The 27,229-nt window shown below is 45.5% G+C and overlaps 1 protein-coding gene across 1 annotated transcript in view; it reads left to right on the top strand.

Moving 5' to 3' along the window:
* Positions 1-27,229, top strand: part of LOC148684675 (plexin-A4-like) — a 298,024-nt gene that overhangs the window by 45,901 nt on the left and 224,894 nt on the right. Inside the window, exon 3 of the mRNA XM_088651912.1 lies at positions 11,580-11,762. Coding sequence (XP_088508038.1) covers positions 11,580-11,762 — 183 coding nt within the window. The remainder of the gene's footprint in view (positions 1-11,579; positions 11,763-27,229) is intronic.

The raw sequence follows: 27,229 nt of genomic DNA, 5'->3' as shown, positions 1-27,229 counted from the left end.
ATTTTTGAGGCTGGGGTTTAATGCACTTGTTGCAAGTGCAACGATGCTCTTCCCACCTGTATTATTAACTGAATGAATTAAACTTATACACCACCCTTCGTCCTAAGACAGGCATCCCCAAACTGCGGCCCTCCAGATGTTTTGGCCTACAACTCCCATGACCCCTAGCTAACAGGACCAGTGATCGGGGAAGATGGGAATTGTAGTCCAAAACATCTGGAGGGTCGAAGTTTGGGGATGCCTGTCCTAAGATCTCACAACAGCTCACAGTATAAACTACAAGATAAAAGCACAAGTAAATAATTAAAACAAACAACAAAAACAAACCCCCTCTTTCCACAGACACATGAAAAGGCTGTAGAATATTAATCAACCAAAGGCTTGGTTGAAGAGGAACGTTTTCACCTGGCCCCTAAAAGATATATAATGAAGAGGTAGTGAGAAGTCACCAACTTGGATGTCTTTAAAAGAGGACTGGGAAAATTCATGGAGGCGAAGGCTATCCATGGCAGACAAAAGTAAGGACTGCTCTTCCATTCAGGTCAAGTCTGGGCAAGTCGAGTCCCACCAGAGCAGGTTAAGTCCCAGTATGTTGTCTAGGCTATGGATGGTGTCTCAGTGAAGGACCGAGGGCTTAAGACAACTGGCAGGGTATTTTCCTTCCAGTGACTCCATCACCCAAGGAGTCCTCTGGGGGTCCATAGCTGGTTCCGCAGTCACATTTGTGGCTATGGAGGAGGAGAAACCACAAAAGAGTCTTCCCCAGAATCAGAGAGAGCCATGTCCTCAGGCTGGGAGGGTGCAACAGAGGGCGCTAAGCACTCTTCCCTGGGTGACCTGGGGTTCCTCTGAATTCAGATCCTCCATGGGCCAATGGTGGGACTGGGATCAAGGGGACCTGTCATTGCAGGACTTGCAGCAGCAGCAAAGCAAAGGGGTAGTTGGGAGCCTGAATAGCTCACTTGGTTAGGCACTGATGGCGCTGATAATGCCAAGGTTGCAGGTTCAATCCCTGTATGGGACAGCTGCATTGTAGGGGGTTGGACTAGATGATTCTAACTGCACAACTCTATGAAATTAGCACTTTTGGTTCCCCTTTCACCCTCTTAAGCTCCCTGTAACTTTGAACCGAAAGTTATCCTTTGAGAACTTTCAGCTCAAACACTACAGTTTTATGCTTTTTTCTTTTTGGCTTCAAGTTTTAACAAAAATGGGACGTGGGTGGCGCTGTGGTCTAAACCACAGAGCCTAGGGCTGGCAGATCGGAAGGTTGGCGGTTCTAATCCCCGCAACGGGGCGAGCTCCCATTGTTCGGTCCCAGCTCCTGCCCACCTAGCAGTTCAAAAGCACGTCAAAGTGCAAGTAGATAAATAGGTACCGCTCAGGCGGGAAGGTAAACAGCGTTTCCGTGCGCTGCTCTGGTTCGCCAGAGGTGGCTTAGTCATGCTGGCCACATGACCCTGAAGCTGTCTGTGGACAAATGCTGGCTCCCTCGGCCTATAGAGCGAGATGAGCACGCAACCCCAGAGTCATCCGCGACCGGACCTAACAGTCAGGGGTACCTTTACCTTTTTATTATAAGAAATGGAAGATTTCTGTGCAGGAAAGTGCTTCTGGGTCAGCCCCGTCTGAGATCAATTATGGCTGAAGGCAGGCAGTAAATTTCGACAAAGTTGTAGGGTGAACATCAGAGTTATCATTGCCTGCACTGTGCACACTTCAATTCACCGTTATTTCGGATCAAGTAGGTCTGCAAGCTTTCATAGCGCTCCGTAAGCCTGCGATGCCTGTTTGAACAGCAATGAAATGCTGCCTATATGAGGCCACCTCTAAGAGGTTCTGTCTCCAGGCTTTCTGAGTGAGGTTGATGGATGTGAGGATGATGGTGTGCACAAATAAGACATTGCAGAGGAAATAGGAGTCCCGAAAACCAGCCTGCCCCTTTAACTGGCCACTTGCCAAGCCTTCCCAACTTAAAGCATCGCTGTGCCTTGACTTCTTGTTTCTCCCCCTTGACCCTTCTCACACAACATGCTCATTCAGGGTGGAACAGGGCCTGGGGCGGCTGACTGGTGCTATTGTGTCTGAGATATTTCAGGCAATATCCTCCTCCCTGATGCCCTCTCTCCGGAGCCTATATTAAGCCTGCTCTTTGTGCGATTGGCCCACCACCCCGGGGCAGATACATTCTCGCCCAGAACGGGACGGTGATCTTAATCAGCTCCTCGTGCAGGTGAACTTTGCCCAGGGGACGCTTTCTTTGCCCGTTCTCCTCTCCCCAAACCATCCTTCCCAGCCCGAGTTTTTCAGAGCTTTCCCTTGGCAGCTGCAAGTAATTCTTCGCCGTACGCCTCACGACCGATTAGATTTACTTGGGAAGGAGTTGATTTTAGATGCTGCGCCTGGCATTGCTGCAGGGGACCCCCGGCTGCTTTCGTATGTGGTTCAGTAGGTTTTTGTCACATGTGGCCCTGCTGGCGGTTTCCTGCATGCTCCTCCGTGCTGTTGTTTACATGCCGCTTGTAGCCAAACCTGACCTCACATTGCCTTGCTGTTATGTTGCTTTTGCCAGTTAGTAAGCTGAAGGGAATAGTTATGCAAGAGGCTCTTTTGCCCCCTTCCCTTTTTTCTTTAAACCAAGTGAAAAGGAAACAGAACCGGGGAGCCGGGGAGCTGGAAGCAAAGTATCAGAGGCTCCTTCACAGAGACATTTGGGTGCTATTTAAAGCGCCGCTGGTCTGGGGGCTGCGGCGCGACTCGAGTTTTGCACAATAATCATTCTGTTGAGGAGTGTGGTAATGGGCTCAACTGGATTTAGCTTCGTTCCCGGAGCCAAATCCCTCTCCGACCCCAGGGCTGTGACATCTGCAAGGGAGGGTGTGGGTGGGAACTCTGCTTGACTTCACAAGTTTTTGTACTTTGTTAAAACAGAAACAGCACCCACACACCATCCTAGCAGATGCCGTCTGAAATCGCTTAGGGCTAGGGATGCAGCGAGGTGGGTTTTCTTTCTTTTTTTGTTGACAGTGGAAGTTGCATCATCACAGCTACAGAGAAGCACCCCGGATCTGGCAATATCAGGAGCCTGCATAATTGCTTGCAACCAGTGGCAAGCACATTCTTTCTTTCCTTTTTATTAAAAAAAAAAAGGTTCTGATTTCCCCAGACTTTGCGCGCTCAGTCTCTGAGGCACTCATAATTAGCTTTCTTCCCATATTCTGAGCCTTTCCCAACAAGTTTTGAGGACCTTTTCCAGGCTCAGGAGAAGCGCAGGGCATCTCCCTAATATCACACTGGGCCTCAAAGAGGCTTTGAACCTTGATCAGGCATAGGCAAACTCAGCCCTCCAGATGTTTTGGGACTACAACTCCCATCATCCCTGACCACTGGTCCTGTTAGCTAGGGATGATGGGAGTTGTAGTCCCAAAACATCTGGAGGGCTGAGTTTGCCTATGCCCGACCTTGATGTTTCTTAATCCTTTCTGAGGTTCAGTTCGATAGAGAAAAGACCACAGCTCCTCCTCCAGGTCGGAGTTAAGAGTTTTTGTTTCTAAAGCAGAAACAGTGTGCTAATTAAACTCAGTCCAGTTGGAAACCATGCATGCTAATGTTTTGATGTGCACTAATTTGCAGAACAACTGCTTATAAGATCACCTATCCTTACAAAATAACAATAATTGTATTCCCACATGCATAGATAAGTGACTCATAAAGAAGTGCCATTTTGCACTGATGGTGGTATTAAGTACGAAATAAGAGAAGAGGTATTGCAAACAGCAGAGGTTTTGCATGTTCCCTCTCAGGGCCCCATATGCTGGGAATGTTTAGTGTGAGAGAGACCTGTTGAAAGAAATGGGAATATGCTGCACACACCCCACTTAAAGCTGCACATAACTATGTCGGAGCAAATCCCATTGAAATCCATAGGGCTTACTTCTGACATAACATGGTTAGGATCAGACGTTTAACTCGTGAATGGCCCGGTAGGCACCTTCATGGCAGCATTTGCCACAGCAACGGCTGCTTCGCTACACCCCTGCCTTCTCAGGATAACTCAGTGATGCTTGCCAGTTTGCTGAGGAATCTCAAAGGTAGGCCAAGATGCTCGAGAAATGCCAAGCAAAACGTTCTCTGTTGTTGTTTTGGAATTTTATCGAGCACTGTTGTCACACGCGCCGAGGCGCTTAGGAGCCCAAGTCACAATTTTGCCTGCAAAACAAAATAATAATTATGCTAATTGCTCTTCGGCAGAGGCTGCCTTAGTGCCAGGTTTCCAGCTGCACCTGGGCTTGCTTTGAGGTGTGTTTGCTTCCGTACGATGGCTTCAGAATGATGGTACCTGAGCATTTGCAGGTGACGCAAACAGAACTGAAAGCCTGAAATGGGAACTCTAGATTTGGATGCATGGTGCCAAAACTCCAGGGTGCGATGGAAAGGGGTAGCGGTAGAAAGAAACTTCATCCAGAAGGACTTGGGTTGGCATTTAGGAAGAACTTTCTTGTTGTGGAGTGCTGGAAAAGGGACCCCAGGGTGGAAAGTGTCTTCCCCACTATTCGCCTCTGTAAAAGGACCCAGCAAGTAATTGGTTGGGTTCATTCTGGGCACACTTGATCTTTCAAAGAGGAGTAGCAGCTGGATTGTATCTCGATGTCTCTTTCAGCTAAGGTTGGGGGAGAAATTTGATTCAGTCTCCACTTTGCACTTTCTGAAACAAAGCAAGAAGCGAAACAGCTATCCTACAAAGATTCATACTCCTCTGAATTTTGCAATTTATTTAATTTGTATGTAGCCCTTCATCTTAACATCTCAAGGCAGTTCACAGCATCAAGATACAAGATAAAAACACAAAAACATGGATTTTGTTTTGTTTTGTTTTGAATTGTCCAACTGAGATGGAAATGTGGGAAACTGAACTTATAACTGGAAAAATGGGAAACCGAGATAAACCAAAATGGACAGATTTGTTTGTCCCTACTTCCAGCTCTACATTCCACCTGCTAATGTAGTTGCAGTTACAGTGCACACCTCATTCTGAAAAGCAACAGCTTCTTCTAAGCCTTCCCTGCTACCCTACCTACTGGGTGGTGCTGTGGTCTACACCACTGAGCCTCTTGGGCTTGCTGATCAGAAGGTCGGTGGTTTGAATCCCTGCGATGGGGTGAGCTCCCATTGCTCTCTCCCAGCTCCTGTCCACCTAGCAGTTTGAAAGCACGCCAGTGCAAGTAGATAAATAGGTATCGCTGTGGCGGGAAGGTAAACGGCGTTTCCGTGCTCTCTGGCTCCCAGCACAGTGTCCCGTTGCGCCAGAAGTAGCTTAGTCATGCTGGCCACATGACTCAGAAAGCTGTCTGTGGACAAATGCTGGCTCCCTCGGCCTGAAGTGAGATGAGCGCCGCAACCCCATAGTCAACTTTGACTGGACTTAAGCGTCCAGGGGTCCTTTACTTTTACCTTTTATCTACCAGAGAGAGAGAGAGAAACAAGCCCTCACATGATTATGAGGAAAGGTTGAAGAAGTTTGCTATGTTTCGCTTGTAGAAGAGACAATTATGATATTCGAAGGGTTTCCACACAGTAAGAATTAATGGTTATTGTGTGGCGATGCCCCGAGTCCTCCCCGCAAGAAATAAAGACACAAGACACATTGCATAGGGTTAATGGGCATGAAAGGCCACAACTTTATTGATTACGGGTGTAGAGGGGTATGAGCCGGGTCAGGAAAAAAGAGGACGATTCCCCACCGCACGCTCAGTTAAAAGCCCGAGCCACGCCCCCATGGGGCGCCCGGATTGGGTGCGCCAAGGGCACGCCGCGGCGGGGGAGCAACCAATGGGCTGGGGGGAATGCTAACCATTCCCCCCCACGTGAAGTCCTCGTGGGCCCACAACATCTCCTCCCCCCGAGGAGGGAAGAGATTTTTCAACAACTCAGGGAACTATGGAAACTGCAGTTCTGTAGTGTTGGAAATATTTCCCCAACATAAAATTTTCAGCACTATTGTTAAACTACAATTTCTAGGGTTCTCTGGCAGCCACGACAGTTCAGCAGGTACACATTTGATATGTTTGTAGTGCTGATATAGCCCCGAAAGGAGTTCTGTGCCGCCTCGGATCAAATGCTCTTACAAAATGTACTTTACTCCTGGAAAGCCTTTGCTTTTTCTCGTGAAACGTAACCCATGAAAGGGCCTGCTTGACTCACCAGGAAGGAAACCTTTGGTCTAAGAGAAATGCAGGCTTCCTTCCAGGAAATTACACATTTTACGATGCATGGTACATGCTATATTATTGCCTGAAGCCATATGTTGGGAAGTGTGGTGATAGCAAAGACAGGCGACGAAGTCTGTGGCACATTAAGATTCTATAGTTCTCCGGAAATTTGACACCACTCCTTGATCTGATGCAAAAAAAAATAAATAAAAACCTGAGCAGACACAACTCCCAGTAAATTTGAGCAACTTCATTCTATCTTCTGTTCTTGCCTAAATTACATCTGAGTGAAAAACCCTCTTAGCTTCAGGGTTGCAATTCCCCTGTAATTGGTAAAGTAGCTGTAACTGCATTGTCACTTATACATAGTGGCATGTAATTGCACGGTAACCACTGCTGTGCTGGCACGAATGACATGCGGTGTGCAATTAGGATGCAGCTCTGGACGGCCTCTCCCCATCCAACTTCCATTATCTTGCTGGAGACTTGATTGAATGAGGGCACCATTGGGATAAGACCGGAGTTACGTTTTCGGGTTAACTGTTGGGTGAAAGGTCCATGCCTTTCGGCGAAAAGGTTTTTTTACCTGTCCTCCAAAATCACCAAACCATCCTTCCTAATTTGGCACTTGCCATATTATCACTAGATTTGACGTCCAGATTCTACCCTTACATCTAAAGAATTCATTTCCTTCTTGTCCACAGCAGCTAGACTAGTTATTGCCCAACAATGGGAGGAAACCTTAAATAGCAACAACAACAACAACAACAACAACAAATTATTTATACCCTGCCCATGTGGTTGGGTTTCCCCAGCCACTCTGGGCAGCTCCCAAAAGAATATTATTATTATTATTATTATTATTATTATTATTATTATTATTACAATAAAACATCAAACATTAAAAATTTCCCTAAACAGGGCTGCTTTCAGATGTCTTCTAAAAGTCAGAGAGTTGTTTATATCTTTGACATCTGCTGGGAGGGCGTTCCACGGGACCTCGCTTCTCGCAGGGAGGGAACTGCCAGAAGGCCCTCGGAGCTGGACCTCGGTGTCCGGCTCAGAACGGTGGGGGTGGAGACGCTCCTTCAGGCATACTGGGCCGAGGCCATTTTAGAATACCAACAGAGGCATAAATTGATAACATCAGAATGCCTCACATACCATCGGTGAGTAATCAAAGGCATTTCCAAAGAATCACACCAAAAAAACCACCTTTGACATGATCTGGTCTCCCTTTTTCTCTTTTATTGAAGAAGGACAGACAGGATATTTCAATGCCATCATCATCACAGACATTTCTGTGGAGGGGATATATTGATTGAAAATGTCTAGCCAACCTGATTGGTGGCTGGGTTCCTAGTGAGGTTATTCAGCAAGCCAACATGACAGTGATGTGGGATTGAGGTTTGGAGTGATCATTCTGTGATATTATGGCAGCAGGCAAAGCTGTAGTGTAACTTTTGAATAAATGTTATTAAAACACACAAACCAACTGTTGGGTGCCAGGATCCAAGCCCTTTCCATGGAGAGGTGGCAAGTACCCTGAGTGAAAAGATGAGCAGGTAGAAAGAGAGGTAACTTAGGAGCATATGGGAATACTTCTCTCAGCATCTTCTCTCAGCAATGAACTGCCCAAACTGAGAGAGTGTGCAAACCCTGGGGCTGTGGAAGAGGCAACAGTGTCGGATTGGCTCTCTGAGGTCACATGATGATTCCATGGGCTGGCAGGATGGAAGCATTGGTTGACTGTCAAATTAATGGTCAGCGATTTCTCCGTAGGCAGAGTGTGGCAGCCAGTTTAAAAACAGCACTAAACTAAAAACCTAAAATAATCACCCAGTAGTATACTGCCAACTCCCAATTCATGTGAAATTGCATATCATTGAAACACAATTGAGGAACACAGTTCCCCATTCCACCCCACCCTCCCGCCCTTTTTAGTGACATTTCTGTGACATTTCCGGGTCACTTTCAGGTTTGGCGCGATGCGCACGTGGACAGTCGCGCCTAAAACAGTTGCTGCCTGTATTTAAAAAGTCCTGTGTCCACCCCACTGAAATAATGAAATACTCAGCAAATACTTAACACAATGAAATTGCACAGGCAAATGAAGAATTCTGTAATTAGTGTGCAGGCCAGGGGATTGCACTAAATGACTGTAGTGGTCCCTTCTAACTCTGCAGTTCTGTGATTCTATGAGTGAGTTGCATCCTGCACTGCAGATCCAAGGTTGTATCCAACCACATTTTACTCAGAGTAGACCAGCTGAATTAATAAACCTAATTAGAGCCATAGAATCACAGAACCATAGATCTGGAAGTGACTATGAGGATCACCTAGTCCAGCAACCCCTTAATCCATGTTTATTCATTTCAGTTAGTCTCCTCTGAATAGGATCAACATTGGCTAGAGGCCCTTGGATTGAAGAGTGGGGTTGAACTAATAGATGATCTCAATAGTCCACCCTGATTCTTTTATTCTCCGCAAGGCAATGTTTGATGTTGGAAGAAGCACAGTGTTCAAATGAGCGAATTATAGTTCCCCAAGTAATCAAAGGAATAAAGTGAGCTGATCACAGATTTACAGCTGGCCAGTGGCAGCCCCAGTCCCTCAGGCAGGGGCTTTTGTAGGATTCAGTAATAGGTCTCCCTTTCCAAGAGGCCTGACTAAGCTCTGACGTAGGGGCAGACGGACTGCCAAAAGTGAAAGCGAGGAGGGACGGCAGGAGGAGGTGCTAATCCTTTGGCTAGGATTTCTCCCAAAATGTGGATTTGGCTGTGATCGCAATTATCTGGAGAGGTACATTTTAAAGCAGATGTTTAAAGGACAGTTGAGGCGCATGCTCCGGCTTCTTTGGCACCTGGACTGCGCACTGTGCTGCCAATCTGCTTCCTAGTGGATGTAGAATCAGGAGGAGGGGAAAAAGGATATGGCTTTAATCCTTGTCTGGCGCCTCATGCCAAGAGATCCCCTGTGATGTCAGCAAGAGGACTCAGCTGCCGATGTCAGGATGCAGAGCTGCAGGGGATGTCTTGAACCGCAGATTTGGGAGCAAAGCTAGCATTCTGCTCCTTCTCCCTTGACAGCTGCAGCATACCCTCCAACATGTCTACGATGAAAATAGGGATAATAATAATAATAATAATAATAATAATAATAATAATAATATACCCTGCCCATCTGACTGGGTTGGTCCAGCCACTCTGGGTGGCTTCCAACATATATAAAAGCATAATAAAACATTAAACATTCAAAACTTCCCTAAAGAGGGCTGCCTTCAGATGTCTTCTAAAGGTTATACAGTGGTACCTTGGTTTAAGAACAGCTTAGTTTATGAACAACTTGGATTAAGGACACTGCAAACCCGAGAGTAGGTGTTTTGGTTTGTGAACTTTGCCTTGGAAGCAGAACATGTTCTGCTTCCTGTTGAGTGTAAATTGTAAATTGAGTCCCCGACAGCTATGGGAAAGCACGCCTTGGTTTACGAACACTTTGGTTTAAGGACAGACTTCCGGAACGGATTAAGTTTGTAAACCAAGGTACCACTGTATAGTTATTTATCTCCTTGGGTCAGAGATCACATAACTCCATGCTCTAAAACATTTCTCTGATGAAAATAGGGACATCCTAAGGAATAGCAGGATGTTCCAGAATCAAATCAGAAAACTGAGATGGCTTCTGTAAATCCATGACTGTCCCAGGAGAATAAGGACACATGGAGGGTTTGCTGTAGTTCTCCTAGACTCCAAATGGTTTAATCAATCTTTTGCCTTCCCTGCTTGGTCAATGCCATCTCCTGTTTCTGTATAAATTAAATTTCCTTTTGTGACTATCCTTGCAGCTCAGACTTTGCCTTGGTCCTAATGAGCTCTTCTTAGCTTTACTAGACAGCTCACTGGCTTTGTGAACCCTACGGTATTTCTCAACCTTTTTTGGGCCACGGCACACTTGTTCTGTGAAAAAAATCACGAGGCACACCACCATTAAAAAAGTTAAAAAAATTAACTCTGTGCCGCCCTATATTATAATTATGACTGTAAGAAACACTTGCCAAATATTGCTTTCCGGTGGGTCAGCGCTGTGTATTGGCGGCCGCCAGGCTCGTTTGCACTGAGCTTTGGGAAAGAGGAGGAGAAATATTGCTTTCCGGCGGGTCAGTGTTGTATATTGGCGGCCGCAAGGCACGTGACAATGCAAATCGGCCTTCTCGTCGCCGCACGTCGCGGCACACCAGCCAGCGTCTCGCGGCACACTAGTGTGCCGCGGAACAGCGTTTGAGAAACGCTGACTTATATATTCTGTCCATAGCTGCCAAGTCTCCCGTATTCCCCGGGAAACCCCCATTTTTCCAGCTGTCCCCAGCCGAAAAAATGTTTTTTTTTTGTTTTTCCCAGGTTAATTCTGGCGCGGCGGCCATTTTGGAACTGGGCAGAGCATGCTCAGATGCGACTTTTGATGCTGCTCTGCCCAGTTCCAAAATGGCGGCAGCACTACTTCCGGTATGCTACTTCCGGTCCGGTCCCTTATTTTTCAGAGAGGAACTTGACAGGTATGATTCTGTCTGACCTGGCCTGCTTGGACTGCCTGCTTGGGACTGATGGTAGCTTGAGGTGCTGACAAACATGTCACATCCTTCAGTTAGACTCCGTGGCCGGACTCACACACTTGGAAAGAGCCATGGTGGTAGCACTCACTGCCTTATCACTGCCCGACCACCAGAGGCACTGATTCTGAAAGGAAGCGCTGGGCTGCTCCAAGGCACGAGAGTTGACCTGGCTTACTTGTAGGGATGGTTGAGGAATGTGATCTTGTAAATTCCTGTATGCGATGTCCAGCTCGTGGTACAGTTCTCAGAGGTGCATCAAAGAGTATTTTGAGGGGATGTTAAAAGTAACAATAATCTGCGGTTTCATGAACAAACAGGACAAAACCAGGGGTAAAAACAAATGAGTGTGACTCAGAGCAGAAATACACAGATTCGCTCACCCACACTCTACTTTTCTTTAGAATATTTTGCATTTACGGTAGTAATTCGGGTGACATAAAATGGCAATCCTAAAGGAGCATCATGATGTCTCACAAAATGCCTGAGATGGCTTCTTGCCGGCCCAGCTCCCCAAAACCCAACACTGCTTTATTTCTTTCCACAAATTTGCCTTCCACAAACCGAGACCTTGCCTTTCTGATAGGCACTACCCTATTACCCTGTTACCCCTTCTTTTTAAGTTGTGGCCATCAAAACAATTCCTGTTGTTCACTGCCCACTTCCAAAATATTTGAGAAATTAGAAAGGTTCTTTGCTTCCCACAGCAGATCAACCTGTCCCCTTAATAGAGATTCTCTCTCTCCCTCTTCCTTCCGTTGCAGCTGTTAACAATTGACGATAATTTCTGTGGCCTGGATATGAATGCCCCACTCGGAGTATCTGAAATGGTACGAGGACTCCCCGTCTTAACAGAAGACAAGGACAGGATGACGTCTGTCATTGCTTATGTCTATAAGAACCACTCCTTGGCTTTCGTGGGCACCAAGAGCGGCAAGCTGAAAAAGGTAGGCCTGGCTTTTCCTAACTTGATGTGGTCCGTAGCAAAGAAGACTTGTGAAATGGTATGGATGCGAAGGTATGCGATGTATGTTATCTGAGGACTATTTCTGCCAAGGTTTGGCCTATGTGAACGAGGAGAGAGCAGTTATCTGGGAACAGGCCTAAGCCAAAGCAAATTAGCAGAACAATTCTGCAATCTGTTGAGTGGAATGTATCTTAGGACAACAGGGATCGCAACTGGGTCACAATCTGATCTAAGATCACAACAGCAGGACTATCACCATACCAATATGGTAAAAGGAAATTAAGAAACATCTCACCAAATGCATGTTAAAGGTGGTTCCTTGGCTTGGAAAAGCTGAAGGCTACTGCCCTAGGATGTCCGTTAGCATTTGGAAGTACTATTAAGATGATTTCTTAAAGCCAGCTTATGATTTGCATGATCCGGTGGAATGCCTGAGTTTAATCCGCCGCAGAAGTTACTGGCGGCTTTGTGGAAAGTAGACTTTATTCCCGTTTCTTCCAATGTATGAAAAGGAAGTCATGTTAAATGTTCTGTTTACCAGTGACAAATTCCAGAGGGGTGACTATATCAATCCTTTGCAGCAAAAAAAAAAAAAAAAAAAAAAAAAAGTGAGTTCTGTGGCACCTTAAAGACTTCTTAACAAATTGATTTTTAGCACAAGCTGTTCTGGGCCAGAGCCGCACAGTAGAACACATACTCTGTCCTACAGAAGTTTTATGCCTCAATAAATTTGTTAGTCTTGGAAGTGTCACAGAACTCTTTGTTGATTGTATTTACTGGGTTGCCACCAGGGACTGGATATAAATAGGCGTCCTTTCCTCAGGGTCTGATCTCCCTTGGGCACCATCCAAGAGAATGGGAAGCTCACCCTTGTCTTTCCTGTGGCTTTCCTCTATTACATCAATTCCAATTTATCATGTGAGACCATCAGTATTTGTATTCTGGAGCCAAAGCAAAGGCTGAAGGAGGCATTTAACTCTGAGTTTTTGGCAGGTGTTTTGATTGTCTCTCAAGATCCATTGGAGGTGACCTTCCAGTGGAGAGATATTGGCTTGGTATGTTCTGTCTGGTGGTTTAACTGTCTACTCACGTATTCTTGTTCTCGGAAGAGAAGATACTTGCCTTCTTGCGGAATGTTGTACCTTTGCTAACTCACTGGGTGTTTTTGAATGTTGAAATTTTCTAGTGATGAATGATTAATTTTCTGGAGGAACTGCCTGTCTTTTCCTTAAAATAGAAAAAAAGGAACTCTAGAATAAACCTTCTTGGATGGAGATCATTTGGACTTTAGATAAGATTAATAATAATAATAATAATAATTTATTGTTACGGTCGGAGTCCAGCTTGTAAAACACAAATGGGACTACCATCGCAGAAACAAAACCAACATTTAAAACATTATACAACAATGGATTTAAAGTTTAAAAATGCGACAGGCATATAAACCCATAAAAACTTTAAGATAAACTACCATAGAGAAATGACCCAGAGTCGCCCGTGGATCCGAGTTTCGGAATTTTCTTAACAAACTAGTTTGAATCGGGGGATGGTCTGCGCCTACAGATCTGTGCGCAGAATCTGGCGACTGTCCGGAACGTCTTGTGATCTTTGCCTAACAGGAGAAGATCGAATTCTAGCTTTTCCGGGAGGTCAGCAAGCCTCACTAGCAGGGGGTCAATGGTATCTCTACGTGCCTCATTGAAAAAGGGGCATGTAAAAAATATGTGTTCGGAGCTTCCTATATCCCCCAATGGGCAGGCGCAAAGTCTCTGGGCATATGGGACTTTTTAAAAGGACCCTTCCAAGACCGGCGAGGGCAGAGCCAAGCTTCTGGCAAGTGTAAAAGCCCTTCTTGCATTTTTGGATACGAGAAAAAAGAGATATGCTGCCGGTGCAGCTATATATCTCTCGATTTCTACAATGTTGTAGTCGGACCTGTTGTCTCTCGTTGTCTATAATTCTTTGCCTAACCATAGCTTTTGTTTGGCCCAAGCCCAGACTTAGAAGGGCTTGAGGGGGCAAACCCAGTTTCTGAAGAGTGTTCAGGACTGGTTAGATAGGATTATTTCTGTCAAGCATGACATAAACTCTGAAATCCGTACTCGTGATGTCGCTGCTCTCCACGAACAATGCTACATTTCTACACTGCCCCTAGTGATTGACTTGGCCCTTCCTGGGTTTTGGTCCTCAGGATAGTGATGTCAGCAGCGGTGGTACCATTTAATGAGGGCAGGGGAGGAGCAACTGCCCGCTCTAAGTTTCAAGTTGCATGAGGTTATTCCTTTAAAACTCATTATCGCTGATCAGCTCATTGTGGTTACTGTTAAAAAGAAAAGAAAATTTTAAAGACCTTCTAGGTACGCATGTCAAAGCCAGCAAGTTCTTAACTTAAATATGGTGAATCTCCTTTTATTTGTTTATCCTGTGCTAGTCCTAATCTTTGAAGTTGATCATGAACATGACTAAGTTAGCTTCATTCATTTCAGTGGGTCTTCTCTGAGTAGAACTCAGTTGGGTGCAACTCATGATGTCCTCGCACTCAGGCTCACAATGAAGGGGGGGGGGAGATTGATGCAAAAGGACAAGGGACTTGGAGAGTTGGGGGTGGGAATTTGCCTAATTTGTGAGAGAGTGACAGAGTGCAATAATAGCAGAAAGAATGCAGAAGTTAACCTGGAAAGAGGGGGCAATGCCAAATCAAGTGAGAAATGCACATGATAAAACAATGCCTTCTGATACTTTCTTAAAGTGGGAGAGAGAATAGGCCAGGAGGCTATTTAAAGGCAGAGAGTCCTGCACACAAGGGGCTTCATTTTTGCACATGCCTCTCTAGATGTAGAAGGTGAAGACAAGTTGAGGAGGGTTTTAAAGCAAGGGCAGGTGACCTGTGTCCTTATTGTTGGATTACAACTTCCATAATCTTGACCGTTGGCTGGGGCAGAGGGGAAGTTGGAGTTCCATCAATATCTGGAGTTCAATGCAGGTTGTCCACCCTGTCTTAGATTATGGGTTGCCGTGGGTTAGAACTGGGAGTTTTGTGTTTTCATTTTGTGACTGAGAATCCCAATTCCATGGCAGCATGGAAAACGCCCTTGTGTTACATTGAGATGTAACACAATGTAGATTCTGTTTCTGTTAGATTCTGTTTCTATTCATTTTCTCTGAATTTTGGAGTTACTAAATTCTTGAGTGGGCCGTGTCAGTAGTGGTTTGCTTGTTTCTCCCTCTGACACCCCCACCCCAGCTTCTTTGCTCAGCATTAAAAGTACTGTATGCCTTTCTATTTCCCCCTCAGGGGCTGCATCGGGGTGTGTGTGTTATAAGCAGCAAATGATTCCACACAGATGCTTCCGACAGATCTGAAAGTTTTGGTCTCTGTGCTTGTCTTCTCTCTCCGATACAGAAATAATAAAAAGGATGAAGGGGTCCTTTCTGGTTTTGAAGCTTTTTTTCTTCCTCTCCGCCCTCTTCCCAATCAAGCTGCAGCCCTTTCGCAGTACGAAGGTGTAAAAAGAAAAGAAGAAAAAAAGACTTCCTAGCTGTGCTCATTGCTATTCCAGACATAAGACCATCAAATTGGCATCCACATTTGATGTGTGGGGAGGGAGAGGAAATACTTTGTGGTGGGGTTATATTAGTTGTTGCCTAAGAAGGATGAAGCAAAAATAATATTAATGCAGACATTGCTGGAACGAGTGCAGGAAATGTTTTGGATTTCTATCACTTGCATTGTTTACGTTCACATTATTGTATTTGTATGGAACTGTTTATTCTTTAGAGGCGCCTTGGGAGCCTTTTGGGCTGAAAGGCGGCGTATAGATAATAGAATTACAGAATTGTAGAGCTGGAAGGGACCTTGAGGATCATCGGGTGGCGATGTTTCTATTTTACTCAATGTATGTGTGGGGTTTTGTGTCAGCGACGCTTGTGCGGGTTGTCTTTGCTCTTTGCTTGTGTTCCTTTGGTGGTGAGAGAAATTGGGGTTGGCCTAGGGTGCAGTTGCTTGTTTGTGATTGGCTGTGGTGAACTTTGTTTTCGTGTGTGAGTGGGGTGTGTGTGTGTTTTTTTTTGAATCAGGTTAGCCATATTGATTTGTATGCTGTTCATACCTGCCAAGTCTCCCGCTGAAAAATGTGGGATCAGCAGTGGCATGGCCGTCTTGGTGACGGCCACCGCCATGTGGCCACCACCAAGACCACCACCAAGACGGCCGCCGGGCATGTGTAGAAGCGACTTCCGGTGCCACTCTGCCCTATTTCCGGTGCCCGCACATGGGCAGAGCATCACCCAAAATGGAGGCTACCTGGCAGGTAGGAAATCCGGGGGATTTCCGGGGTGTTTCTCCATTCGGGAGAACAGCGGGAAACATATTAAAATCCGGGGGTTTTCCGCAAAAAAACCGGATACTTGGCAGCTAAGATGCTGTTGGTAGATTCTTGTCTATGTCTTGTTGGGTTGTGTATGTGAAAAGGGGGGGGCATACCGGAGTGAAGGTGTCTTCTTCCATTTGTCCCCATGTCAGTTTCAGTTTATGGGTTAGTTTTTCTAGTAAGGCTGTTTCCCATACTATTTGGTACCATTGGTAGGAAACCCATGGTTGAATCTTGCTTGAGATTGATTCTGAAGAATGAGTTCATTAGGTGGCCTTTGGCAAGCAAACGTAGAGACAGAAACCTTGGCCTTTCTTACTGGGCTCTTGTAAGAATTGCAACAAGATATGGGCACTTAGACATTCTAAAGTGCTGAATAAATCACCATCACCATCACCACCATCCCCTTGGGTTGTGTTTTACTTGTGATGTGAGTCCATTTTACCTGCTGGCTTGTTGCTAAGGAATTTAGACAGGCAGTTAGGAAAACTTTTCTCGCCTCCTTTTCCCTCATGCAGTTTCAGAATTGATTGATGTTTGTTGTTTATACGTTCATATAAAAGATGATACAGATCATATTTCAGGCTTCCGAGACATCCGATTCGTGAAACTCTTGCAGAGTACCTGGAATCATAAAGCAGCACCAGTTGGTTGATATACAAATGTCATCCACGTCAAAGGATTTTTTTCCAGTGACACATGCAATTGAAGTAAAATATTGTGCTTTACAAGAGTGTATTATTAAAATGAAAATGAGCAGCGTATCAGGAGCCTGGCCACGTAACCAAGACAACAAAGGAAAAGGGGAAAGACAGATAGAGCGGAGGAGAACGAGGCGTAGGATGGAGTGGGATTTCCAAGAGGAAATGTGAAATATTGCAGGGCAAAGGACTTGTTAGGTTTCAACGCTGTCTTAAAAGTTTGGAATTAACATCTGTCATCTGTGAGTTTACCTTCCGATGTGATGCTATGAGGTGTCTCGGACACCTGTGGTTGTTAAAGATATTGTGGCACCTTGCCTATGATATATATAGATCGGTAGTGTCTAGGGCAAATCCCATTCCTAGTAATTGCCTCCCTCCTGTTCTTGTTGGCTTTGGAATATTTGTCTTCAAGGAGTTCTCCCTCCACCCTGCCTTGAACTGTCATGCAATATTGATATATGGAGCCATAGAGCTGCCAGTTGCATTGCAGAAGAAGAAGCCTCTATGTGATGGTTGAGATGACAACTTGTAAGATGTGCCGATAATGAATTATCCTGCCTGACCATTAGGGCGCACTCCGCAGAGATGACTTGAGAGAAGCTTAGTGTAGAGTTTGTATTAGCAATGCGAACCTGCATAAAAGTGCTGCTTGGGGTGTTCAGCTCCTATAAATCAATGGAAAACATCCATTAGACTCTGTTACTGATGGCCAAGAGGTACAAGGTTTAGTGTGCGAGTATTTCCTTCTTTGGATTGCAATTACATCGGCAAAGTGCCAGAGCCCTGAGAAGAAGGGAGCTAAATGACTCTCACCCTCTGGCAAGGAAGTTTGTAGGATGGGACACAACTGCTACACCTCTGTAAAGTCATTAGTTAGCAGTTAGGGATGGGCAAATTTGCTGATTCCTGTTTCTCCCCCTTTCTCATGTTCCCAGTCTTCAGTTCTTTACATTTCCACACCAGTTTGTGATTTGCTTTAAAAAATACTTGCTGATTTTTTCCCCTTGCATTTTAATGCAAATTTCTCCTAATGCGCACCCTTTGATGCATTTTTCATATACACATTTTTAATACACACATCTGGGCAATGGATTTCCCTTAATATAACACATGTATACCCGGCGTGCTCTGGTCCATGGGGTCATGAAGAGTCGGACACGACTGAAGACTAAACAACAACAACATACATATTTAGGCTGAAGAACTGCCTGACAAAATCCGGAGGATTGGCAGCATTTTGGTTCATATATTGTTTTGAGAATAGACTTGACTCCATATGTGAACTAAACAGTTTTCTCCCTCCTGCCCATAGCGAAGATGCTGCCCTGCTCTTTCTGACCTGAGGTTATTTCATAGCCCAGGAGCATGGGCTTTTGTTGCTATGGAATGGAACCAGGTATTTAACAGCAGGTGTGAGATTCCCTACTGCCAGGGTTGTAGTGACTACTCTTGAGTAACGACCTTCCACATGCTTGTCTTTCAGACGTTTTTATTGGTGCACATTATTTACAGTGTAACGAACTGCTGATTCATAGCTGCCAAGTTTTCCCTTTTCTCGCGAGGAAGCCTATTGAGCATAAGGGAAAATCCCTTAAAAAAAGGGATAACTTGGCAGCTATGTGCTGATTCCATGTCTACCTGCTCGAGTCAGATTCCTGCACTGCCCCCCTCCGCGTTCTGGACCAACATAAAAGCCTCGGAACTGAGAAGCGCCTCCCTTTCCTTCTCCTCCTCAATTCCGGCGTCGGGGGGGGGGGGGAGGAACGGGTCTTCTGTCTGACCGATTCCTGTCCTCTCTTTCCGCCTCCCTCTCTTCCTGCCTATGGAGCAGGGGCTCTTGGATGTTGCCAGAGCCCTGGCACTCCCTCTCCATTTCCTGACTCCCTCCATCAGACCCTTCGCTCTCATGACTGCCGGGAGACGGGCTGCTTCGGATGAAGGGGGGGGGGTTCTCTACAAGCCCTCCCCCTTACACCTACTACTCCACGTTGCCTGCTGACCTGAAGTAGCAACAGGAACATTTGCAGGAGTGAAATGACCTTGCAGGATACAAAATTCCGTTCTTCTCCAGCCCACCGCTTTTTCTCTGTAACTTTCCCCTCAGCAGCTCTTCCGTGCTTGACCAGGAAACCCGTACTGGCAACCCAACTGGTGAAATAGTGATGGATGAGGGAATGTTCAGAAGGGGAAATGGCCAGGCAGGGAAAGGTTAACATTCCCACTTCTCCTTGGCAAATCATATAACCAGAGAGTTGGAAGGGAACCCAAGGATCATCCGGTCCAACCCCCCGCTGCAATGCAGGAATCTCAAGCATCCATGACAGATGGCCATCAACCTCCAAGGAAGGAGAGTCCACAACCTCCCGAGGGAGTCTGCTCCACTGTGGAACAGCTCTTACTGTCTGAAAGCTCTTCCTGGTGTTTAGTGTGGTTTAGAGCCAGTGTGCTGTAATGGTTAAGAGCGGTAGACTAGTAATCTGGGGGACCGGGTTCTCGTTTCCGCTCCTCCACATGCAGCTGCTGGGTGTCCTTAGGCTAGTCACACTTCTCTGAAGTCTCTCAGCCCCACTCACCTCACAGGGTGTCTGTTGTGGGGGAGGAGGGGAAAGGAGATTGTTAGCCGCTTTGAGACTCCTTAGGGTAGTGATAAAGCGGGATATCAAATCCAAACTCCTCCTCCTCCTCCTCCTCCTCTTCCTCTTCTTCTTCTTGTCGGAATCTCCTTTCCTGCAACTTGAAGTCCCACCTTACCTTCCAAGTCCCGGACTGCAGAATCCGGGACCGGCAGCCATGTGACACCAGAAGTTGCGTCGACGTAACTTCCGGTGTCACTCTGCCCATCTATGGGCATCAAAAATGGCCGCCGCCGACACCGGAAGTCCCGTCTACGCACTTTTGGAGATGCGTAGATGCGACTTTTGAAGCTGGCGGCGGCCATTTTTGGTGCCCATAGAAGGGCAAATCAGAAAAAAATGGCTGCCGGCAGGAGAAAATAACGGAGAAAAACGGGAGACGAAGTGATACGGGGGACCACCAGCAAAAGGTAAGTAAAAACGGGGGTTTCCCGGGGAAAACGGGGTACTTGGCAGCTATGGAGTCCCACCCTCTAGCAGGAGAAAACAAGCTTGCTCCATCTTCCATGTGACAGCCCTTTAGATATATGAAGATGGCCATCATATTTCAGTCTCCTTTCCCCCCCAGGTTAAACATACTCAGTTCCCTCAACTGTTCTTCATAAGGCTAGGTTTCCAGACCCTTGCTCACCTTGGCCTCCTTCCTCTGCCCTTTGAAGGAAAAAAATCTGCTGCTGTCACATCATGTTTGGTCCTCAAGATGCTGGCATTAAGGGCTTTGTGGGGAATCCACAGCCCCTGCATATCACAAGACACCACTGAGCCGAACATGTTCCATTGTGTAGTGGTGATGCAGTGCACAATGGCATGGCTCCCCTCGTCTCCTTCCCGGAAGGTGGTCCAACAAGAACTTCCCCCCTCTTGCTCTGAAGCTTGTTCTTTGGCCATATAAAAATGCAGAGCACAGCACCGCTGACGAAACACGACCGGCAGCCAAGTGCTGCCAGTCTTTGAAGTAGAGATTGGATCTGGAGGGGATTAGATCTTCCATTTGCAAATCTCATTCCATGGTCACAAGATCCACATCTCCAATGACACGCTGAGATGCCTCTAAAATCAGAACATCGGATAAAGCGCAAGAGTCCAGCCCCATTTAAAAAAGGAAGAGAGGAGAGATTAATTTAGAACAAAGATGACGGGCTTGGAATGAGGACATGATAGTTTTCAAAATTACAGATGGGACAAGAAGAAAGAGAAATGATTCTCTTTCTCACTCACTCACTCGAGATATTAGAATTCTATTGAAACAGGCTTGCTCAGGACAAACAAAGGAGGGCCTGTTCCCCATTACTGTCATATTTAAGCTACAAGGCCTAATCGTGTTTTGTAGGAAGCAAATCTGCAAAGCAGTTATGCATTCTTAGCTCAATGCACAATTACCTTGTGCATTTCCTCACCATAAAACATGATCAGGAACAGTAGTTTAGATATGAAAAGTAATGAGGAACAGGCCTTTCGGTGGCTATTAACCAATCAGTGTGCTCAGAGTCAGTATGCCTCTGAGTACCAAATAATGCGGCTGGCTTTGCTCAGAGTTGCGTGGCTATAGCTGCTACTGAAGATGGCATGCTAGATTGGATGGCACTCTTGATCTCATCTCTCAAGACCAGGCATCCCCAAACTGCGGCCCTACAGATGTATTGGCCTACAACTCCCATGATCCCTAGCTAACAGGACCAGTGGTTGGGGAAGATGGGAATTGTAGTCCAAAACATCTGAAGGGCTGAAGTTTGGGGATGCCTGCTCAAGACAGTTCCCTTTCTTGGCCACAGTTAAGTGGACTTAGTTCCTGGCATACGGAAACAAACCCAGATAAAGCCTAGGGATTTCTCCTCCTCATAACAATACTTTGAAAGGAAAAAACAAAAAAACCGTCTCTCTGTCCATCAAGCTGCTTTGGTATTCTGCAAGCATCCTGCCCAATTATCCAAGCCCACACATGACGACAGTCCTGCTTGTTCCTTGGCTGTGTTTTCCTCTGAGAATGTGTTTTGAAATAAACAAGTCCATTTCCCTTTCCTTGCTACCCGCAACAACAAACAGCTGTAAAGATCTGAGCAGTCAAAATAAGACTGAATTAACACAAGCTCGAAGCACGATGGGAAGCCCGCTTTCAGCTCCATGCTCACAGCTCCTGAGAGCATAGATGACTGGATCCTGCATGGTAGAATTCACATGGGCTCCCAAGACCGTGGTGCAGAAAAGTGGGGAGATGCGTGGAAATTCAGGGCTTGATTTTGCACACTGCTTAAAAATAAAATAAAATCACCCTGATTCCTAAGGCATGCATAATGGAATGGTGCTTACTAGCCATTCATAGCTAGTATGGAGTGGCAAGCATGGGGAGAAGACTGAAAGGAGATTTGATAGCCATATTCAAATACAGTGGTACCTCGGTTTACGAACTTAATCCGTTCCGGAAGTCCGTTCTTAAACCGAAACCATTCTTAAACCGAGGCGTGTTCCCTAATGAGGCCTCCCGCCTCCGGTGCCCTTCCACTGTTTGGATTCTGTTCTTAGACCGAGGTGAGGTTCGCAAACCGGGACACTACTTCCAATTTTGTGGAGTTCGTAAACTGAATCGTTCATAAACAGGACTGTTCTTAAACCGAGGTACCACTGTACAGTGTTATTTTGGGTTACAGACACTTCAGGTTATAGGCGCTTCAGGTTACAGACTCCGCTAATCCAGAAATAGTACCTCGGGTTAAGAACTTTGCTTCAGGATGAGAACAGAAATCACGCGGTGGCGGCACAGCAGCAGCAGGAGGCCCCATTAGCTAAAGTGGTACATCAGGTTAAGAACAGTGTCAGGTTAAGAACAAACCTCCGGAACAAATTAAGTTCTTAACCTGAGGTACCACTGTATCTCAAGAGCTGCCACATGGAGGATGGAACAAGCTTGTTTTCTCCTGCTCTGGTGGGTGGGACTCGAACCAGTGGCTTCAAGTTACAAGTGAAGAGACTGCAACGAAAAACCAGGACGAACTTTCTGATACTGTAGTAATAGCTGTTTGACAGTGGAACGGTCTCCCTTGGGAAGTTGTGAGCTCTGCTTTCTTCAAGGTTTTTAAACAGAGGTGGGGTGGCCATCTGCCATGGATGCTTTACTTGAGATTCCTCCATTGCAGGGGGTTGGACTAGATGACCCATGGGGGATCCCTTCCAACTCCACAATTCTATGATTCATGTCTCTCTAAAATGCAGGTCTACCACAATGGTATATGAAAAGGTGTGTGTGTGTGTTAGTTAGAGCAAAAAGAGTTGAGTCTGGGAGATGCAATACTTCCCCACCCTCTCCTGCTTTTTCCTACATAGCCTGTCCCCACATTTTCCCTCTCTCAGATGATACCCTGATACCAACCAATTCTGTACTTGAGAACACTTCAAGAGCCTGCTGGATCAGGCCAATGGCCCGTCTATTCAAGCCTCCTGTTCTCAGCATTGCTGCTTCCAGCTGGGGAGACAAGAACACAGCCATTCTGGCTGGTAGCCATCCATAGCCCTCTTATCCATGAATCCGTCTAATCCTCTTTTAAAAAAGCCATTTAGATTGTTGGCCACCACTGCCTCCTGTGGGAGCCTGTTCCACGGTTTAACTAGGTGCTGTACGAAGAAGCGCTTTCATTTCTCTGCCCTGAAAAGCTTGAAAGCTTTCTGCTTGGAGCTGATTTTAAAAAGTGCTACAGCGATCATTGTTTGCCCACACCTTCGCATACCTGCCAAGTTCTGGCCTGAGAAATAAGGGACTGGACCGGAAGTAGCAAACCGGAAGTAGCGCTGCCGCCATTTTGGAACTGGGCAAAGCAGCATCAAAAGTCGCTTCTGAGCATGCTCCGCCCAGTTCCAAAATGGCAGCCGCACCAGAATAAACCGGGAAAAAACAAAAAAATCCATTTTTTCAGTCGGAAAAATGGGGGTTTCCAGGGGAATACTAAGACTTGGCAGCTATGCACCTTCGGTCCTTGTGACCGCATGAGAAATGGCTTCATGGCTATTTGGCATTGAGGGGAAGGGCCCCGCTGTAGCTGAGTGGTGGAGCAGCCACTCAAAGGCGTAGGAAGGTCAGGTGGTACCCGGTGCGGAAAATTTCTTGTCACCCTCCCCCCCCACATACACATTGGTTTTTGTTTTTTTTTGCCTGCAAAAATGGTTTTACGTTATTTCATATTTTCTTACAAAGGAATGTGGATTCTGAGCCTCTGATAACAAGTAGGCGACTATGGACAGATACTTAAATCTACAGGATGGATTGTGTTTTGGCTTCTGTTATTTTATCTATGTTTATTTATTTAATAAAATATATTTTAAAAAACCTGCAAAGTGGTTTACCAAAACAAAAAACAAAACAAAACAAAACACCACAGCAGTAAAAATCAAGAAAAATTAACAATCCTACTTTAAAACATACAAAAGCTTAAATATTAAGATTAAAATTACTTCAACTTTCTAAGCATCTAGGTATGCTTGCCTAAAGAAGAATGCTTTTAGCAGGTGCCCGAAAAGAGTCTAGCAATTTGACATTTCAGCTTTCACGACATAGGAAAACGGCCAAGTAAACAGCTATTTTCGTGGAGGAGGGTCAAGATATTAACTGATGTCTATGAAATTTCATATGTAGCTATATAATCCCTACTGTAGTAAAATAAGACCTTTGGAGCAGGCATTTTCAAAAAAAGCTTTTTTTATGAACCGCCCTAGTAGGGCAGTAATTGTACTTATCGCTCAGATAAATTGCTCTCTTCCTTTCTCTATATAAGGAGGCCATGGGTGACTCGTTCTCAGTCTAGCCTTCCTTCAAATGGATAGCAAAGTTGGGATGTTTTCAATCAACCCACCTCTCGATTCACGCCCAATGAACTGCCTAACCCTAACCCTCGGCTCTCATCCTGCATTTGGTGGTGTGTTGCCCCCTCTCCTTCCCACCCCATCCTGCTTCAATTTCTTCTGCTATTTTCAGTGCCTTTTGCATCTGCCTTTCATTCCTGCGCCTCTCGCCTTCTCACCCCACTTACAGGCAGCCGGCTTATGGGTGATTCTCCTAATTAGTTTTGCTTTCATTTAATCTTTTGAAAACAAATTTTGTCAGAAGGAGACGGGGTGGGGGGTGGGGGGGAAACCTTCCACCACTCCTTGCACCTTCAAAAGCACAATCTCTGCATTTATTTTCCGTTCCATCGTTCTCCAGATAGGACCTCATTTGCATATTTGATTAAGCTCTCTATGTTATCAGGGAGCTTGTTGGAATAGCAGCCAGTCCGTGATAAGACAGTGCAAAACCCATCTCTTTCTTCCTTCAGGAACTGAGCTCCTCACCCATCTGTCGGCAATCTTTAGTCCCACGATTCCCTCCTCCATGATCATTGGGGTTTTCTATTATTGTTGTGTGTGGGTTTTTTTTTTTTTTTTGCCTCCTGTGTTTCATCTTTTAATGACCTGGCTCTTGATCCCTGATGCATTCAGGAACAGTTGGACAAAGATACTGGCATCAGTTCCATCACTGCTTTTTGTGGGTTTGTAAGACAGATGACACAACCTTGATGGCAGAAAGTGAGGAGGAATTAAAGAACCTTTTAATGAGGGTGAAAGAGGAGAGCGCAAAATATGGTCTGAAGCTCAACATCAAAAAAACCAAGATCATGGCCACTGGTCCCATCACCTCCTGGCAAATAGAAGGGGAAGAAATGGAGGCAGTGAGAGATTTTACTTTCTTGGGCTCCTTGATCACTGCAGATGGTGACAGCAGTCACGAAATTAAAAGACGCCTGCTTCTTGGGAGAAAAGCAATGACAAACCTAGACAGCATCTTAAAAAGCAGAGACATCACCTTGCCTACAAAGGTCCGTACAGTTAAAGCTATGGTTTTCCCAGTAGTGATGTATGGAAGTGAGAGCTGGACCATAAAGAAGGCTGATCGCCGAAGAATTGATGCTTTTGAATTGTGGTGCTGGAGGAGACTCTTGAGAGTCCCATGGACTGCAAGAAGATCAAACCTATCCATTCTGAAGGAAATCAGCCCTGAGTGCTCACTGGAAGGACAGATCGTGAAACTGAGGCTCCAATACTTTGGCCACCTCATGAGAAGAGAAGAATCCTTGGAAAAGACCCTGATGTTGGGAAAGATTGAGGGCACAAGGAGAAGGGGACGACAGAGGACGAGATGGTTGGACAGTGTTCTCGAAGCTACGAACATGAGTTTGACCAAACTGCGGGAGGCAGTGGAAGACAGGAGTGCCTGGCGTGCTCTGGTCCATGGGGTCACAAAGAGTCGGACACGACTAAACGACTAAACAACAAGACAGTAGACACTGATATTAAATTTGCATTTGCTTGCGGTGGTGGTGGTGGGAGACAAGCGACCACAAGTTTTCTGTGATGCAGAAAGCCAGAGGAAGCATAGAACTGGACCATCTTTTCTTGGGTACCATAGGAAGCAGGCAAGCTATAAAGGAAGATCCTTCTAATGCACGGTATTTCAATTCAGGGTTTAGCCACACATACCGGTACCTTTTGCCATGTTATTTTGAGGCACAGGTCCACGCTTTAAAGCTCTGTGTCCAATTGCCCACCATTTTTCTCTCTCCAGAGCTTTCCTTGTCAAAAAATTGCTCTTTAAAGCTGCATTGGAGCAAACAGCTATTAGGGTTTTCTGCAGGTTGACTTTGCTCGAATTGAGCTATGAAACGTGGGTTTTCATGGGGAAAGCTCTGGAGCAAAAGAAAGGATGCTCAGACACGGAGCTTTAAATTGTGGACCGTGCCTGGAAAGCATAGAAGGAAAGGTACATGTGGGTAGGCCCTCATTCAGACCTTTCCAACGTCATGGTTGGGCTGCCCTTGACGGCTATCTGGACACTACTGCGACCCAAGCACTATACAAATAATTGAAATAAACAGAAATAAATAATACTGCAGTGCGGAATACATAGCTGCCAAGTTTTCCCTTTTCTTGCAAGGAAGCCTATTCAGCATAAGGGAAAATCCCTTAAAAAAAGGGATAACTTGGCAGCTATGGCGGAATAAGCAGCTCATTTCTTTGCTGGGGTGGACCACATGAGAGCGCATATATATATATATATATATATATATATATATATATATATATATATATGAGATATCTGTTATTTGATATCAATACCCACGGTTCTGCCTTTTAAAAAACCAATGTTCGCATATTGAAACATGCAGAACAACAGTTTGCTAATATTGGATGGGCATTTTTTATATGTATTTGGATAATAAAAACACTTATATACTAGAAAAGCATATATGGAATTGGAATTGTAGGGATATATAGTGATATAATAAACCTGCCTCTCTTCTCTTCTCTTCTCTTCTCTTCTCTTCTCTTCTCTTCTCTTCTCTTCTCTTCTCTTCTCTTCTCTTCATGCACTTTTTCTTTTTCTTTGTTCAATTGAAATACTTCCAATAAAATAAAAATAAAAAATAGCTATGATTCCTGCATTGCAGGGGGTTGGGCTAGATGACTCTTGGGGTCCCTTCCAACTCTATGATTCTATGCTCAGCAAAGCAGAAAAAGTCATGGCATGCCAGCAGAAGTCAAAAGTCAAAAGGCATATTGGTGTCAGTTGGAGCCATGTTCTTACAGTTCAACAGAGCTATATAACTAAGCAGGCTTCCCCTGGGAGGGCATTCTCTGCCCAACTGTGCAACCAAGAAAGCCCTCTCCTCGGTGGCCCTCCCACCATTCTTCAAATGGAGAAAGCACACACCGAAGAGT

This window comes from Zootoca vivipara, chromosome 9 (genome assembly GCF_965207765.1).
Source record: "Zootoca vivipara chromosome 9, rZooViv2.hap1.1, whole genome shotgun sequence".
Lineage (NCBI taxonomy): Eukaryota > Metazoa > Chordata > Lepidosauria > Squamata > Lacertidae > Zootoca > Zootoca vivipara.
Note: the sequence above shows the minus strand (reverse complement) of the source record. Positions and strands in the feature narration are given on the sequence as shown.